The sequence below is a fragment of the Parasteatoda tepidariorum genome, chromosome 6 (genome assembly GCF_982258835.1).
Source record: "Parasteatoda tepidariorum strain Cologne lab strain chromosome 6, Ptep-v5.0, whole genome shotgun sequence".
In the NCBI taxonomy this organism is placed as follows: Eukaryota; Metazoa; Arthropoda; class Arachnida; order Araneae; family Theridiidae; genus Parasteatoda; species Parasteatoda tepidariorum.
This window is the reverse complement of record NC_141760.1, coordinates 92750588-92768104: the sequence shown is the minus strand read 5'-3', so window position 1 is coordinate 92768104 and position 17517 is coordinate 92750588. Positions and strand designations below refer to the sequence as shown.

Below are 17517 nucleotides of genomic sequence, written 5' to 3'. Positions count from 1 at the left end.
GTTATGAATATATTATATTCATAACGCTTTAATCCTTTTCCTTGCAGTTTTCAATTTCAGATATTTCAAATGTGACTAAAAATATATGTAAAAATATTAATTTTGCAATTTTTAAAATTGCCTATGTGAAAAAATTGTTCTTATTATTTTTTTTAAATTCCCAGAAATAAATGAAATTATTAATGAATGAAAATATTTTGTCTAAAAATATAATAATTTCCATTTACTGTGATGACGATATTTAAATATATAATATAATATTTAATAACCTTGTTAAATTTATGAACTCAAGAAAATTTTATAATGAAATTTTTCAAGCGCATAAAGGAAATTATTACTCAAAATATTCTGAATGTTTGCATAGGTCTATCGATATTTTACTTAGTCCTATTAGTTTTACTATTCATCATTTTCTAATATTTGTCGTATGCGACTCATTCGATTCTTCATTCATTATTTTATTTTTTTTAAAAAAAGACTTATGAATTTAAGCATTGGAGTATTTATTCAACATGATAAACAAATTTAAAATCTTGCATGTATTTGAATTGAACGACGATATAAAAGATGCTGGTACCAGAAGACGTCTCATTTTATTATATTTTTTGAATTTTTTTAAATATTATTTAGGCAAAAATATTTTGAGAACTAAGCATATAGTTAAATTGGACTGAATATGTATGTAGGTTTTATCTGAAATCTAAGTAAATTCGAAAGCATTTTAAATCACATTAAGAAATATGTTGAATAACTTTTAGATGACAAAATAAAATGAAAAAAAAAAAGTATTATATTGATGAAGATTCTCTTTCGAGCTTTTATTTTATTTTTTTCTTTGCATTATATTTTTCATTCTTAACTAAATTTAATTCTCCCTCATTTTTTTTAATTTTATGGCGCCTTTAATTTTTTTAAACTATGAATCCTGTTGCATTGGAACATTAAAAACTTTACGAGAGTATTTTTACACATTTCGTCCTTCTAACTTTTTTACTTTTTCACCAACTTTTTTACTTTAATTTTATTTTTCATTTATCTATTTATTTTTTTGAATTTTAAAATTTGTTTACATTCTGAATATTTAATTGACTTCTTCTAGCCAAGAACGCTTGATTAATCTAAAAACTTTTAACCCTATATATAATAGTTAAATATCCAAATTAATAACTTACCAATGTATAGTATGCAAACATTTATAATAATAATTTTATGCAAATAAATTGCAAATCAATGTTTTTATTATTTGAACATATAATTTCAAAATTAACTTATGTAGACAGGAGGCTATTTCTCCAAAACTTTTTCTGCTATTTCTTTTTTATATAGGATAAGACGCGCTTATAAATCTTGTAGGTTGGAGCATTGTTTACGCCACTGGGTGTTTAATTTTTCAACTCGAAACTTTGAGATGTATGCTAACTTATGAATGCTACGGTGATGTATAAAAATTATCCTTAGAATATTTGAGGCTTATATGGATATAAACATTTTTTATTGTAGGAACAATTTATTTTTTGCTATATTTAGGTAAAAAGAATATGAATTGTTTTAAAATATTGATAGAATCGCTGAAAACAGTTGATTGACAAAAATAGTACCGTAAATTGGTTACGGTTTGAAAGACTTTAAACTCAATCGTCTCAAAGAAAATTAAAAAGTTTTAACAAAAATTTTAAAAAGTTTTAAAAAAAGATTTTTAAAAAGTTTAAAAAGTTTTTTTATTGTAGGAACAATTTAATTTTCTTTATAATTATTCCTATTCCCATATGAATTAGCCCTGCTTTAAAACATTTATGGAATCGCTGTAAATACTTGATTGACAAAAGTAGTACCGTAAATTGGCTACGGTTTGAAGGACTTTAAAGTCAATCATCTCAACAAAAAAAAAATTGCGTTGCATACTTTTTTCATCAACACGCCCTTCTATTTATAAAGTGCAAAAGAATAATAACAACAAAAACGCAATTGAAAATCAGTGCCACGTTATTCAGAGTGAGACAGACTTTCCATTTTATGTACAGGGTGTTCTGTAATGATCACTTTTGATATGCTTTTAAGAAACATAGTTAAATGCCCATTAAGAAATCGTACTAATTTAAAACGAGAAAAAAAATTTTCTCATATTCCGAAGAATCAATGTTCAGGAAGGCGAGATTAAAAACACCATAACTAGTTTGACTGCTGTATGATTCTAATTCTTAGGTAGGATTATAAGGGGTTTAATAATTGTCTTTTACCTCCTTTTAGTTTCTTCCAGCTATCATTCAGGTTTTGAAGCTTTAAAACTTGGTTTTTTATCCTAATAATTCTTCTGGTTTCGTTATAGATCGTTTTCACTAGCTTAAATGTTACACAAATATTAATTAAAATATTCTTAAAATACGTATTAAGTGCTGTGGTTTAAGTAAATAGAGACGGTATAAATTTAAATCTTCATTCAAGAAAAAAAATATTTTTGAAAAATTGAAGTTTGAGTACTTAAATTATCAGTACCTTTTAATATACTTCATAAATTTTTTCTAATCATGCCTTGTTTCATTCGTTAAAAATGTTTGAAAAAATTTCTGATAGTTAAGATACTTTTGTTTTGAGACATGTAAACATCCTTTTGTTATTTAGAATATCTTTTTTCCTGTCTGAGTGAAGTAAGAGAATTATCTCCTTTCAAGAAACGAAGGAAAAACAGTGATTAAAACAGAAAAGAAGAAGAAATTAAAAGAGATTAATTTCCCTTAGAGAGGATTAATTAGTTTGGTAAACAAACGTCTGGACGAAATTGTTTCTGAAAAAAATTTTTGAAGGGCTGAACTAAAAAAATTTTAAGCGGAAGTAAAACTAATTGAAAATAAATGAAGTTTTAACTCTGTATATAATTAAAAATTATTTAAGTATTCTCTTTTAATTTTAATAAACGTCGTTCATTTCAAGTAAAAAAATATACTAACAAGCTACCAAAGTACAATGTTAATGAAAATTAATTTTAATGTCAACTTTGACTGTTAATTACACATGGAATAAATAAGATTAGTTCTGTTTCTTGGATATGGCTTAGTAAGAAAGAGACTTTTTTTTAATTAAAACATTCAATAAATAATCGAGCATGAAATAGCAAAGTGATGATCCTGTTTTACCGAACCGCAGGAGCGCTACAACGAAAGTATGTGAAAACTTACAAGTTTAAATGGATGATATTCATTTTCATCGAACTTTTATTTACATTATGTGTCATTGTGTGAAAGTTGCTTAAATAATTTTATGAGTAAATACTTTTGCCATGTTGCATAAATGAATTTGAGGTGCATTACACTGTCTTCCAGAAGTTAAGATCTGTTTTCTGAATCTAATTTGGTAGCGTACAAATGTAGAAAATAAAAAAAGAAATTAAAGAAAATGTGCACTAATTTTTTTTTATTTACACATTGAAACTTAATCACAAACATGGTCCAGAACAAAAAAAAAAAATTTTGATAAAATAGTGCATCATATGTCAAAATATATATATATATATATATATATATATATATATATATATATATATATATATATATATATATATATATATATATATATATATATATATATATATATTAATTCACGCCGGTAAGTTTGATTTCTTTTTACATTTTTCTTTTATTTCATGATATTTTTTACAACATAAGGTTTTTGCGATATCGACACATATAAAGAATAATTTTTATCTTAGGATAATTATTCTTTATTCAGAAATATCGCATTTATAGCAATAGATGTGTCTTGATAACGACTATTTGCTTTTACCATTCTTGTTTCTCTATTTATTTTATTCATGTTTTTCATGTTAATTTGTGTATATATATATATATATATATATATATATATATATATATATATATATATATATATATATATATATATATATATATATATATATATATATATATATATATATATATATATATATATATATATATATATATATATATATATATATATATATATATATATATATATATATATATATATATATATATATATATATATATATATATATATATTCAGTTTATAACCACAATTCATATTTATCAATATTTAATTATTTTACTGTGAAATAAAAACAAACCATACGAAATAAAAGAAAATATGTTTAGTGAAAAATAGGTATAATTATTTAAATTAGTATCAAATAAATTAGCAAAGTGTACAGTTTCTAGTTTTATCAACCATTTCGATTTTAAAAACCCATATGAAGGAAGTTTCAACTTTTTCTAGCAATAAATTGCTACAATAATTGTCGCGAATATGGATGCGATATTATTAGTCTAACAATAAATCCTTCCATTATTTTTTTTTTAATTATTCATCTCAGAATTATTATTCATTTCATCTCTGATTATTAGTAATATTATTGTTTATTTCATTTATTACTATTGTAACGAATCAAGATATTGAACAAACAGTTTTTTTTTATATAAAAACACATTTATTCGACGCAACCACTCAGTAACAAAACAACACAAATTCAAATACCCGTAAAGGGTTAGTATAAATTTTGCAAAAATAAATTCAAATACTCGGTATGAACCTTGAACAAAAACAAAAACTATTCTTAGCAAAAATCTAACTAATCCACTAATTTCAAAAATTGTCTCATTTATTTACTTTTTTTAATCTCGTTTTATATTTTCTTAATTCATGGTTGTGTCAGCTATATATTTTTAGATATCTTAAGACTCCATGCTATTATTGTTTACCTCATTTATTACTATTTATCTTTTACAATAATTGATTATTATTTATGTATTTATTTTATTCGTTATTCAATGCATTTGGCACCATATTATTTATTAGAAGTAGTGTTAAATAAAGCAACTCCTAAAGAAAATCGAATCTCTGCTTTTTATAGATTACATTGTATTTTTTTAATGAAATATATTTAAATACAGCCTATTAGGTATTTTAGCCGTTGCTGCAATAACGAATAATATATTGCACTCCCGATTATCCGGGTTAATCACCGGGACAGGTCGCACGGACAATCGAAAAACACGGATAATCCGAAAACTCCTTTTATTAAAGAAAAATTCAATATCAGTACAAAAAATATAAAAATTACTGACATTTGCATGCATAACATCCAACTAGGAATTTTCCTTATTAAAAAATGTGTAATGCGTCTTCGCCATATATCGATGCACATATTTTACGAATCGCAGTAATGTCACCGTAATCAAATCCTCCCGTATAATCTAATAAAGTTTCAACAGAGCAGCAGAATGAGAAATTGTATTTCATTCATTTACTACAACTTCTGCATCAATTACTATCATCACTATTTGATTTAACAACATAACGATGCCTTCATCAGTCAAATACTGGAAGCCAGGCTCACATGCATCACTTTGAAACCAATCTTCTAAATTTTCTTCATCAAGAATCTCAAAACCTTCGATTTCTTTTGCTTGTTCGAGAATACTGTTATCATATTTTTCTTGAACATCTGAAGAGGATTGTTCATCAAGCGGTATCATCTTTCTCCAAGATCGCGATAACGAAGACGATTTTATCTTTGATCATTCTGCTGATGTTCCATATACTGCAATCCAATAACGAATATTGCTTCCAAAAATTTGGTAGTGTTATAACTTCATGAATCAAATTTTTTTAATCTTGAAAATGTTTCTCTTTATATTTTTTGTGTGACTCCGGAATGGATAATCCGCACGGATAATCCGCAAACCGGATAATCCGCGCACGGATAATCGAGAGTGTACTATCAGAAATAACATAATAAAAACAAAAACATTCCCCTCTCTAAACAGTTAATTTTATTATCGACTTCCTTTGTGAGCGAACAAACATAAAAGTACGTAACGGCTATCAAAATTCTGAAACAAAACGCATTTTATTGCAAACCTTATGTAGTTTATTCTAGCAAAGAATAATTAAATTAACCTCAAAATAGAATTTTATGTTGTCGTTTTTACGTCAATAACATAGTATGGGGGTATAATTAAGTTATGACATTGATGAAAAAAGAGAAACTACCTCCCATTAGAAAAAGCTAAGTAAATAACTAAGTATAATTCCGAAAATTAAAAACATCAAATTAAATTAAGAAATAATTTTTAATTAATTCCAACTTTTAGTAGGATTTCCTCAAAAACATTTAAACGCCTTTTTTTTTAGATAACTGCGTCATAAATTCTGATCAAATTGTTATTTAAAATAATGTAATTTTCTTAGTGTATCGCTGTTTTAATTATTTAAAACTTAATTTATTTTATAGTTTTTTTAGTTTAATGCTTAAAGCTGTGATAGAAGTTTTTAACTAAATTTTCAAGTTTAATTTTTTCTTTTCTTCTCCTAAATTTGGTTATTTCATGTTTTTTTTTCTATGACGTAAATTATGGAATAAAGAAATTGCCTTTCATAAAAATATTCATTTTCTCTAAATGTTTAAAAGTTGATTTAGGTTAGGCTTTCAACAATGCAAATTTCAGTTTACTGATTTATACTTTTTGTGAATCCCCTAATTTATTTATTTTAACTAGATAGTTTCCCTCCTACTGAGACGACTTAGGTTTGAATCCAGAAACTGTTCCTTTCGGATACTACTTCCAGCTCCTACCGACCACAGTAGTGAAGTAAAACATCCCAGTGGCTCATGGATCTTGGGTTACAATACCCTTGCCATCGGGTTGACCGCTGAAAGTTTTTGTGCTTTTACACTCCATGTCAAAGCAAATAAAAGTTAGTTTCAGCAAAAATTCCTGGATGAAAGCTTATTCACTTTAGGAGTTTTTTTGTCTTCTGAGCTGAATTCAAAATTACCACACTACTGGTGAAAGGGGCAGCTGTTCAACACCATTTATAAAATGAAATATTTAACGTGACAATAAAAATCTTAATCATCCTAAAAAATTCATGTCAATGAGAACTATTCCATCATAACAGTATTATTTCGATGAAAGTCATAACAAATAATACCTACCTCATCGTTGTCCCCCAAAAAAGATTTTTTTTTTTTTTAAAAAATGCCCAAAAAAAGGCATTAACATTATTAAACAGGATAAGTCACTGCTGGTTCTGAAACGTTAACTCACTTTTGAAAAATCTAAGATAAAAATAACGCATTAAAATTGCGTGAGGACTCTTTGTTTGACTAGCATTTTTCATTAAAAATTCATGAAATCTTATAGCTCCAAGTTATTTTTATCTTTAACCTGACAGGCATACAACTAAATTATAGAAAGACGAATATTGAGCAAGACTTTTTCGCAAAATTTAATTTTACTTTCCTACAGAAAATAAAACTTCTTCGTTTGTGAGAATAAACAAGCTACATCGAAAAATACTTTCCTAAAGTCAACATCTCTAAGGCCGTTTTGTTTATTTTGCCAACCAGCAAACCGTGAACAAAGAGGAGCGAAATGTCTTCGTACTTCTTGAACACTTCCATTGAAGTTTTCAAATGTAGTTATATAAATTGAGTTCTATTTTTAGCATCCAAGTAAACGTGTTTTGAAGAAATAATGGAAAAAAAAATAAAACTTTCAATTTAAAGTTCATCGAATGTTATTTGGATTTGAGTACACAACATTTTCAAAGATATAGGGGAATATATTTTTTTCTTTATCTATAACCAGTATCTACTTTAACCTCTTTAAATCTGATATATTTCAAAAAATAAATAAATAGTAAGCTCGAAAATTTTTTAAAGTTGTAGCTAGAATTTAAAAAATTTACGGTACGCCTAAAAAAAGAGAAAAGAACGAATAATCTAAATAACTTTTGATCTAATGATTGCATTTTCACGTACCAGGTCTCAATCTTTATGATTTGAGGTCCTAAACTTAAATGTGCAAATTTGTACATACGATATTTTAAACTACAAAATCATACATATGTACGTACTTTCTTTGATTAAAATTGCCTTTTTTTTCAATAGATTTGTATTCTTTAACCTTCAAATATGAAAATTAGCCGCAATCTGAAAAATGTGGTTTTAATAGTTTAGGCAGGTCAAATGTCAAAAGTGTGGGCGCTTTAATGTCCATTTTACTTTTTTGTGTATTTTGCTTTTCTTCGAAAATAATGAAGTGAATCAAATATTTTTCACAAACATAACTTGTTTATCTAACAATTACCCTTTACTGGCATGGAACACAAATGTTTACCGCTAGCCTGCAGTGATTAAAAAATATTATAATTGTTTAAAATTCAATGTGTAAAATTGCAAGTAGGAAATGGTTTTTTGAAGATTGAATAATCAATCTTTTATTACCCATCGGTAAAATTGGTCTTTGTTTGGATTTCATGCGCCCTCACTTTCAACTACAATAATCAAGAGCAATAGTAAACAGTGCGCATGCGTCGTCATTGCAGGCGTTGCTATGGCGACCGCTGCTGTTTGATAATTGTTTTCGATTTCTTTTTTTCACCTCAATTTTGTTATGCATTAAGTTGGTAAGTTTATTTTTCAGATATGGGACCAGAGAGATCCCATAAAATACTTCTTGAGTAGTGAATAAAAGAGAATTTCATCACTTGAACGATGTTTTTGTTTTTATTGTCTTAATTAAGAATCAGAAATTCTAACCTATAGTTCAAAAGGATCGTTTTCAATACTAATTCAGGTGAATATCATAAATAAAGAGGGTCTAAACTGATTGACACGGTCCCAAAAGTTAGAGTTGAACCAAGAAAAAAACGACGTCAAGGCCTAAACTTATCGAGACTGAAAAAGCCAAAGAACTTAGACGGGAATACCTTAAGCGTTATACACAAACGGAAAAACGAAAGGATTCCGTTCGCAAACGCAAGCATGAAGCCCATCCCTCACAAAAGTACCAAAGTGGTTGAGAAAATTGAACCCTGCCGAAGAGCGAATGGTAACTCTCCGAATCCCTTTCATGCAAATACGAGAAGTGGGTGTCGATTACCAGTTAGGGATAAAAGCATGCATTGTCAACGTACCCAATAACTTGCACAGGACCGTAGACTGTCTTCCACGCAATATAAATGATTAATTCACTATATTTTTGTAAAAATGAATGTAGAATTCATGTAAAATTGAAAAAGAAGCCTAGCTTTCAAATCATATTTCATATATGAACTTGTGAATCCGAAACGGGTGTAGGATGCAGCTTACAATCTCCATCAAACACCATTGTACCAATCTGAAATTTACACAGAATATGTCTGAGTTGCATTTAAATGTGTCTGCGAAATTGCGTACCGAGCAGTTCAAGATTAACAGTTAAAGATGTCCAAGATTAAAAAACAATACAGTTTCTTTTCCAAAAAAAATTAGGCAACAACCATTTTGTCAATGGGTAACCTGTGATCCCCTTGCGGCGATCACAATTTTCTTCATTTTGTAGTGAATCGTATCTTAATATTTTTTTGAAAATATTTTCTTTGCAAGTATATTCACTATATAAAAGTTTTTAAAGATTTGTAATGTGGAACTCATAATGGTATGCAATTTCACTTTATAACTCTCTATCCTGATCTTAACTTAACTTGCACTCCGAATTTTGTTTCAATGAAAACACTGCGAAAAGTTTTACTTCACAAGAATTTTTATTTCACAAAATGGTTTACCACAAAGATTTAAAAAATGATACTCCCACCAAGATTAACCTAAGAGTCTTATAGTTTTAGAAATAGTTTTAACTTTCCAAAAACTTAATGTAACTTCTATAAAGCCTCTAATAATGTTTCTGTAATGAATATGATTAAAAAGAAAGTTTAGTAGTCTGCGATGTTAGCAGTCTCGAGTTGTCTTAGTAGTTTTAGTAGTCTTGAAACATGTCTGAAGTACCGTAAGGTGTGAAGTTAGAAGATACTCTTTCTATTTGTTATTAGTGTGATGCTATTTTTCGATTTTTTTAAAGAGTTTGAAATATTTCTGTTGTTTGTCGACGCTTTGTTTCGTGTTTATGGTACTTAACCTTTTCCCACTTACTCCCGTCAAAACGACAGGGTGAAGTTTCGCCTTTTATTTCTCGTGCCCGTAATATTTCCGAGCTGGAGTGTTCCAACTATTAAAGAAAACTATTTCTTATGACCGATATCATGCTTTATTTCTTTATCTATACACCAGATGATAGTGTCAGACTATTTGTCACGTGTTTGGAGTGTTAGTTTATTTTAAACTAGATATCAGCACCCATCAAACTTGTAAGTTAAAAATTAACCCAAAAAGTAAAACTGAATGTAGATATTGTTACTTTTCTTAAATAAAAAATAAAAATTTTTATGACTGATTTCATCAAAATTATGCGACCATTAAAGGGTTAAATTATATCTTGTTTATTTTCCTTTTGCGAAAGAGCTTCGAAAATCCCCCTTATTATCGAAAAACGTCCTAATAATATAACACATAACTTTTAATGCATCAGTCAAATATGATACATTAATATAAAGCAACAGAATTTTTTTTAAATACTTTTTTTTAATTCCAGCAGATTTTCATTTAAAAATTTATATATCTTTATAAAAGTTTTAAAAAACTTCAGTTATAATTAAATTTTGAATAAAAGTGAAATGAATTTCTTAGTAAGGAAAATTCCGTCTGCACTTTTATTTTCTGTTATTACTTGAACATATATGTTTAATATAACATATAATCACCAGCAGTAATCAACAAAAAATACTAAAATATAAAACACTAATAATACGTAATGAATTTTTCGAAATACTTTTAAGATTTTATGTTTATACTTTTTCCTTGCTTTTCCATCTAAAAAGTAAAATTAACTGCAATTTTGTTAAAATCATAGATTTTAAGATCATAGATATAATATTTTTTTTAAAGTTTTTATACTTTGAATTAATCATTATGACTTAAGTTATGTAAAAAAAAAAAAAAAAAAAAAAAAAAAAAAAAAAAAAAAAGACAATTTAAAATATGTATTTTCTAAATAAGAACAATTTTAAACTCCACAAGAAATAAAATTAAAAACAGTACATTTTGCTCTCGAGAACAAATAAATTTTTTTAAAACTATTCTACTTACATAATTAAGATGATGATTTGACAATATTAAACCAGAGTTTGTGATTTATCTTGACAGTGTAGAATTCTTCTTTACCAGAATTAGAACTTTAAATGAAATCAATAGCTATAACTTATATTTGCAACGTTAATTTTAATGCAAATTGTGGAACAAATTTATTTTCAAAATTTAAAATGAGGTGACAGAACCGCTTGCATTTGAAAGAATGTGTTGCCATTTATAGATTATAATGTTAAAAAAAATAAATCATTTCGCACACAAATAAAATAAAGATTATAATTGAAATAGAAATATAATTTATAATGAAATATTTACATTGAGTTTATAATAATAACACGGGAGAAATAATTATATAAGTGCTAAATGCTTTAGAGAAAGTAAATGCCACCTAAGTTTTACTAGATGACTTCAAAAAATCGTATAGTGTTGTATGAAATCGTCTGCAATTAAATTTAATACTTATTGTATCATCAAATACAAAAATGTCGTTCAAAAATAATGAGTATGCGTTATGTTTTAAGTCAGATGAAAATAAATACTTTTAAAAATTCTACGTCCTCAAAATGAATTTAAACTTTTGCATTAATACTCATGTTTTTGGAATCATTTCCAAAATTTAAATTGGGTATAATATAAAAAAAACACAACTACTTCCACTTAGTAGGAATAACATTTACCATGACGCAATGCTAAATTCTATGCCACTATCCACATAAATCAATTATTAATCAAAAATCGAATATCAATTACTTTTCTTTATAATGCAATAAAATCTGGCGAGCAGCTATTTAAACGATCAAACACTTCGTTTGTTTATTTGTGGCTTGAAGTTAGGCTCGCAGAAAATGCCATTCATGGGTTAAATTTAGTAGGAATAACACAACTTGTGACGTAGGCTATAGTATACCCAATTGCGTTATCGCAAAGCATTAATATTCGCGAACCTCGAGCTAAATGACTTTTTTAATTATCAAACGATTTTCTTAAACTTTAACAGTCTGGGTATTATAAATGTAGTTTGCGTTGCACATAAGATTCTCTCTAACACAATTTATAATTTTTGATGTTTAAACGAGAGCACTCCTGGCATTTTCTGAAGAAAAAAATGCTCTTCTATAATTAGGTAAAATAATATATCTTGGTTCGCATTTTTTAAACTAAATAATAAAATTAATAGAATAAGATATGTGATATTGGATTAAATTTATAATCACGCTTAAAATTAGAAAAGTTTAAAAAAAATTCAAAGATCCGAGACTTTGTTTTAAATTTTGTTGCAAAAATATTTTATTAATCCTTCAGTGTATTAAGAACTCAAAATAATCAAGGCAGTATCGAATTCAATTTATTAATCAAAAATAAATCCAGATGTTATAATTTTAGTAATTACCTCGTGCATTTTTCTGCTTTCTAATTATTCTTACACTCTAACTATATACCAACTTAACTAGAAATTTAATGCCGTAACTATACAAAAATAGACATAAATTTATAATAACCAACAGAAAATTAGATATCTCTTCAAAACTCCTTAATCAAGTGTTTGTTTTTAATATTTCGTATCATTCTTTTATTTATAAAATATTTAGGTAGTGAGCCAATTTGTCTAACAATTCCATTTCTGGTAATTCTTATTTATGACGTCACGAAGTATTTCTCCCAAAAATCCCAAAAGATGAAGTTGCTGACGTCACAAGTACAAAGCGAAGGATATTGTTTATTTAAGAACTTGAAAGCTGTATATGAATACTTCGCATCTTTATAATTTGATTTGTGATTTAAAATTTCAAGTTCGCCTTAGTTCTATTCTTAATACATGTTCGTGATGTAATTAATTATAAAGACAGTTCTTAAAATTAATAATGATTAGCTTTGATAACTTTTATACTTTCTTGCAGCTTTAGGTCTTTTTATAATTTATTGTTTTTCGATCTTATGTATAACAAGCAATTTCAGTAAATCGAAAATGAAGTTTGCGATTTTATTTTCTACTAGCTGAAATTGAGAGGTTTTTTTTTGCAATTATAGAGATTTTATTTTTCTCAAAACAAAAGCTTACAAAAACTTCTGTGTAAACAGAATTTCATTCACATTTCAGAAACAATAATAATATTGAACCATAGCATTTTTGTCGTTGATGGAATATGTTTACGGTCTTTCAACTAATTTAAAAATGGTTGACTTGCTGATTTCGTTGCCAATAATTTTCATCGTGTGATAGACCCAATAGATAAACATTAGTTTACATTGTTATCTTATTGATTATAATACATTTCTTTGTCATCCTAAAACTTGCAGTGAATAAAATTTAAATTTTAGAAGTTAAATATTTCTTTAAATTTTCTTTGCAATTGCAGCACAATTATAATTTAAAAATTATTTCAGAAGAAAAATAGAATAGATGAAAACAAAAACTAAAAATTCCATCAAGATATTAAAAAAACATAGCAAGAATTTTAATGATACTCTTTTACTGCATGATGTAATATAAAATCGTTTGTCATTTCTCTTATATACAAAACTTTAATAACATTGCATTTTAAATAAAGTTTTAACATCTTTATTACAAGAGTATCAAACATTCTATTCTATTTGCGTTAATGAATTCAGCCTAGCATAGATTGTTTCGTGTTAAAATGATACTCAAGCACAGTTATTTAACAAATTAACTAAATATTAGAATGTTTATAAATCATCTATAAGTCTAACATTGACCAGTAATGTTCTTTTTCAATTCCTTTACATTTCGTCGTAATTTCAGAAATTCTGAGTGAACATTAAATATTGATTATTTGTATACTAGAAGATATAATCCGATTTGAATTCGAATGCCTTTTCAGAGATACATTGATTATATAGTTAGCTGTCATATCTGGAAGATTACTCTAGTTAGTATAGCAAACTCAATTTAATCTTACAGGTGTGTCTACTTCTGAGTTAAGTGCTTTAAGAAAAAGTCATTTATCAAGTCAGGTCACGTTTATTTACTAAATGGAATTAGTGCGTTTTTCAAATACTTTATTTAAATTTAATTATTCATTTCGAATAATTAGTTTTATTTTTAACGTTTAAATTTTCAAACTAAAAGCTTGGCCTATAAATTTTAAAATGGCTATGAAATGATAGAAAATATAAATACAAAAATCAATTTTAAGAAGCTCAATTTATCATAAACAGCCTCATTTGATTTTGAATTTGCATAATACTTTACCCATATAAGTAATTGTAGCTCAGCTCAGTAGTTTTGAACCAGTCACAGAAGACGAGGGAACTCATGGATCAAACATTGGGACAGGATTGCTATCGTGGAGAAACTTTTGAAACAAATTTGCGTTACAGGAAATGGAAAATGGCGGCCCGATGGAAAATATGCTCTAAAATATTATTTATCTACCATTGGAGATAATTTAGGTCAGCATTTGATCATTGATTTGGCCATGAACTGTAGACAAATTGACCATTCATTGACGGGATTCGAACCTGGACCGTATTCCAATTGATCCCAGATAACCTAGGTTCGAATCCTGACCACTCTATCTCTTGTGTCCTTCCGCCTTGATTAATAATCAAAATTGATACTTATAATTATTTAATTGTGCAAATTTTCTCCAACCCTTAATGAAGTCTCAAGTTAAACATTATTATCATCGTGTAATAATTTTGAAAAGTTAGTTATCACTACAATACTTCTCAACTCATTATAGGTGCAGCAATTTTGTTCATGCTCAGGGTACAACATGGTATCTTTAACAGCATTATTATCCTGTAAAATAATGTTCCAAAACTCCCAGGACCCAAACTCATTTCATCAAATAAAGAATATCACTTTTAAGAATTTTTTAATTTGTTAAACCATAATAATTTTTAAATTTACAGCTGACTTCATGCGTTTCCATGTCGTGCGAAGGAGTACATTATTTTTCATAGACTTAATTATACTATGCTATCATTCTATTTGAGTGGCACGATGTTCAATTGAATCTCTTGTTATGGTTACAGCAAATTTGTTCGGTATTATGGATCACGATACCGATATTAGAGTTCAGTGCACACTCTAAAAAAATCCTCATCAAATTACTGTATAAAATACCGGCACTTGTAAAATCCATTCCATATATTCGTACTCATTTGTAAAATCCATTTTACCATAAAATCAATTTTTACTGTAAACAGTAATTTTTATTTAATTAGAAAGATTCAGAGATTTTATGGTAGCTATTACTGTAAAAAGAACGATATATCAGATTTTTAGTTCCATAACATGTTCTGGTAAAAATGGATTTTAAGGTGAAAAGTACCAGCACTAAGTGCAGACACTTTTTACCGCAATTTGATCGGGAATGTTTTAGTGTTGTACTAATTTTCCTAAAAATGTTTATATATTGTTTACTGTGCGCCTACTAGAACATCCTGTGCAAAAGTATTATTGAATGGATATTTTTGCGTTTTGCAGGTTCTTCTGCATTTAAAAATGGGCTGCGTCTTCTCCTTTTTCAAGACACTCACTTCTTACCATGGAAGTCACTTGACAGCTCATCAAGTGAGCCGACAGCGTCAACAACGTGCGAGAAAGGCTCAACAACCTTCTAGGGACAGTCCACCCCCAATGACTCCTTCTGAGAAAGATCCGGATAGGGTATCGGCAGCTCCTGTCATACCCTCCCTGAAGCCACCAGTCAAAGGAGGTCCTGGAGAAGAGGAAAGATTGCTCACTTTCAGCCCTCAGAAGCTCAAACTCGGCGATTGCGGAAAGCAATCCAGCTTTTCGAAGTCGAAGTTCAACACGTCTTTCACTAAGTCTTAGTTGTTTTTTTATCCAACCAATCAAGTTATTCCAATCGTGATCAATGTTTTGGTGCAATTCAATGTCGTGAGAAAGCTTGTCTATTCATGTTAATGTCACGCTTAAGTGACCAGCTATGTTCTGTGAGGTGACAATGAGAAAATAATATTGAATGTTGTGTAGCGTTTCAGTTTGATTTAGTTAAGTTATGTTTGGCATTAAGTATTGTTTAAATGCAATATAATAACCCTTTTAACTCTTTGAGAACTAACTTAATATGTATTCCAAATCGTGTTTTAAAAATAAATAACCAAATTGGAATTACTCAAAAAACTCATATGTCACAGTTTTGAAATTAGAGCACTTGTATAAATTTCGCCTATCACCTATTTTGAACAGTAATTTTATCCGATTCTCTTCATTTCCAAGCCAAATTAGGTGGAATTTTTTTTTTTTAAAGTATTCAAATGGTTAGTTGATAATTTATTTCTTCTAACGGATTATTTACAAATTTGAAAAAGTGTTAGGGCATCAGTCTGAGATTCGCTCCAGAATGAAGATATGTTAGGAACAGAAGCATTTTTGCAATTTTAGTAATCAACTCAAATTATATCTGCTCAGTTTTGATCTCAGCTACAGATTAAATGGTTATTTGGGCTTTGAAAACTAAAAAAATAATAATAATTGTTATCTTATAATCCAACAAGTCAAAAATATTTTTTTTTCGAAGTTTTTAGTCAACTTGAGCAAAACTGCAGATGAAATATCTACTAAAAACTTAACCCATTAAGCTTCACTGGCTAAAGAGTTTTCTCAGCAGAAGACAGTGCAAGTTCTAGGTTTTACGAAAATCATGCTTTTCCGTACACAACTCTGACAAAAACTCCCTTTTAGGTAATGCTTTAGTCCATTGAGAGTAATAATCAGAAAATGACAAAAAAAATCTTTTTTTCAATTATAGCTATCGTAAGCAGGGGAGAAGTTTAGGTTCCTTAACGAACCATTCGCAAAAATTATTATCGTTAAAACGGACCCCTAACAATAATCTTTGTTAAAACGAACCCTCAATAATATTTTTTATCGTTAAAGCGGACCCTTCACAAAAAATTTAACTTAAAACGAACCATTCACAAAATAATTTACGTAAAATAAACTACTCACGATACTTTTACTTAAGAAAAATGAGTCAGTGATATCTTTTATTCATAATTTTTAAACTGAAACTCCTTGAAAAACATATTCTTTGTGCTATTTTTCCTTTAAAAGAAACAGTTCCTTATTTTTACATAATTGTAAAATTATGTGAACAACTTCACGAAAACGGACTTAACACAAAAACCTGAGCTGAAAACTAATTTTTATGGCGTTTCTCAAAATCAGGACCCTTTCCCGACCAATATATATATATACATATATCAAATTGCAATCTAATTATACATTATATTGCAATTTAACAGAATAAAAATATATTTGAATGCAATTCTATTATATAAATTTTTTAAGTGAGTTAAAAACAGTATTTTGTTAGCTTTTTTATCTGCTGATACGAGCAGATTATTTTTTTTTCTTAATTTTAATCAACTTATTAAACGAAAATACCCTTTGACGCAGATGGGGCCCCGGTGTCCCTTTAATATATGTTTTTTCTGACGTTCTAATTGGAAGCAAAAATATATTTTGATATTTTTTAATAGTTATTAAAAAAATCTGATAGATTATTGGAATTATATTT

The 17517-nt window shown here is 27.6% G+C and overlaps 1 protein-coding gene across 1 annotated transcript in view; it reads left to right on the top strand.

The window, feature by feature from the left end:
• Positions 1 to 16562, top strand: part of LOC139425126 (uncharacterized) — a 53564-nt gene extending 37002 nt beyond the window's left edge. The window contains exon 2 of the mRNA XM_087166180.1: positions 15456 to 16562. Within this exon, the coding sequence (XP_087022306.1) occupies positions 15474 to 15806 (333 nt within the window). The 5' untranslated portion in view covers positions 15456 to 15473 and the 3' untranslated portion in view covers positions 15807 to 16562. The remainder of the gene's footprint in view (positions 1 to 15455) is intronic.
• Positions 16563 to 17517: the final 955 nt, after the last annotated feature.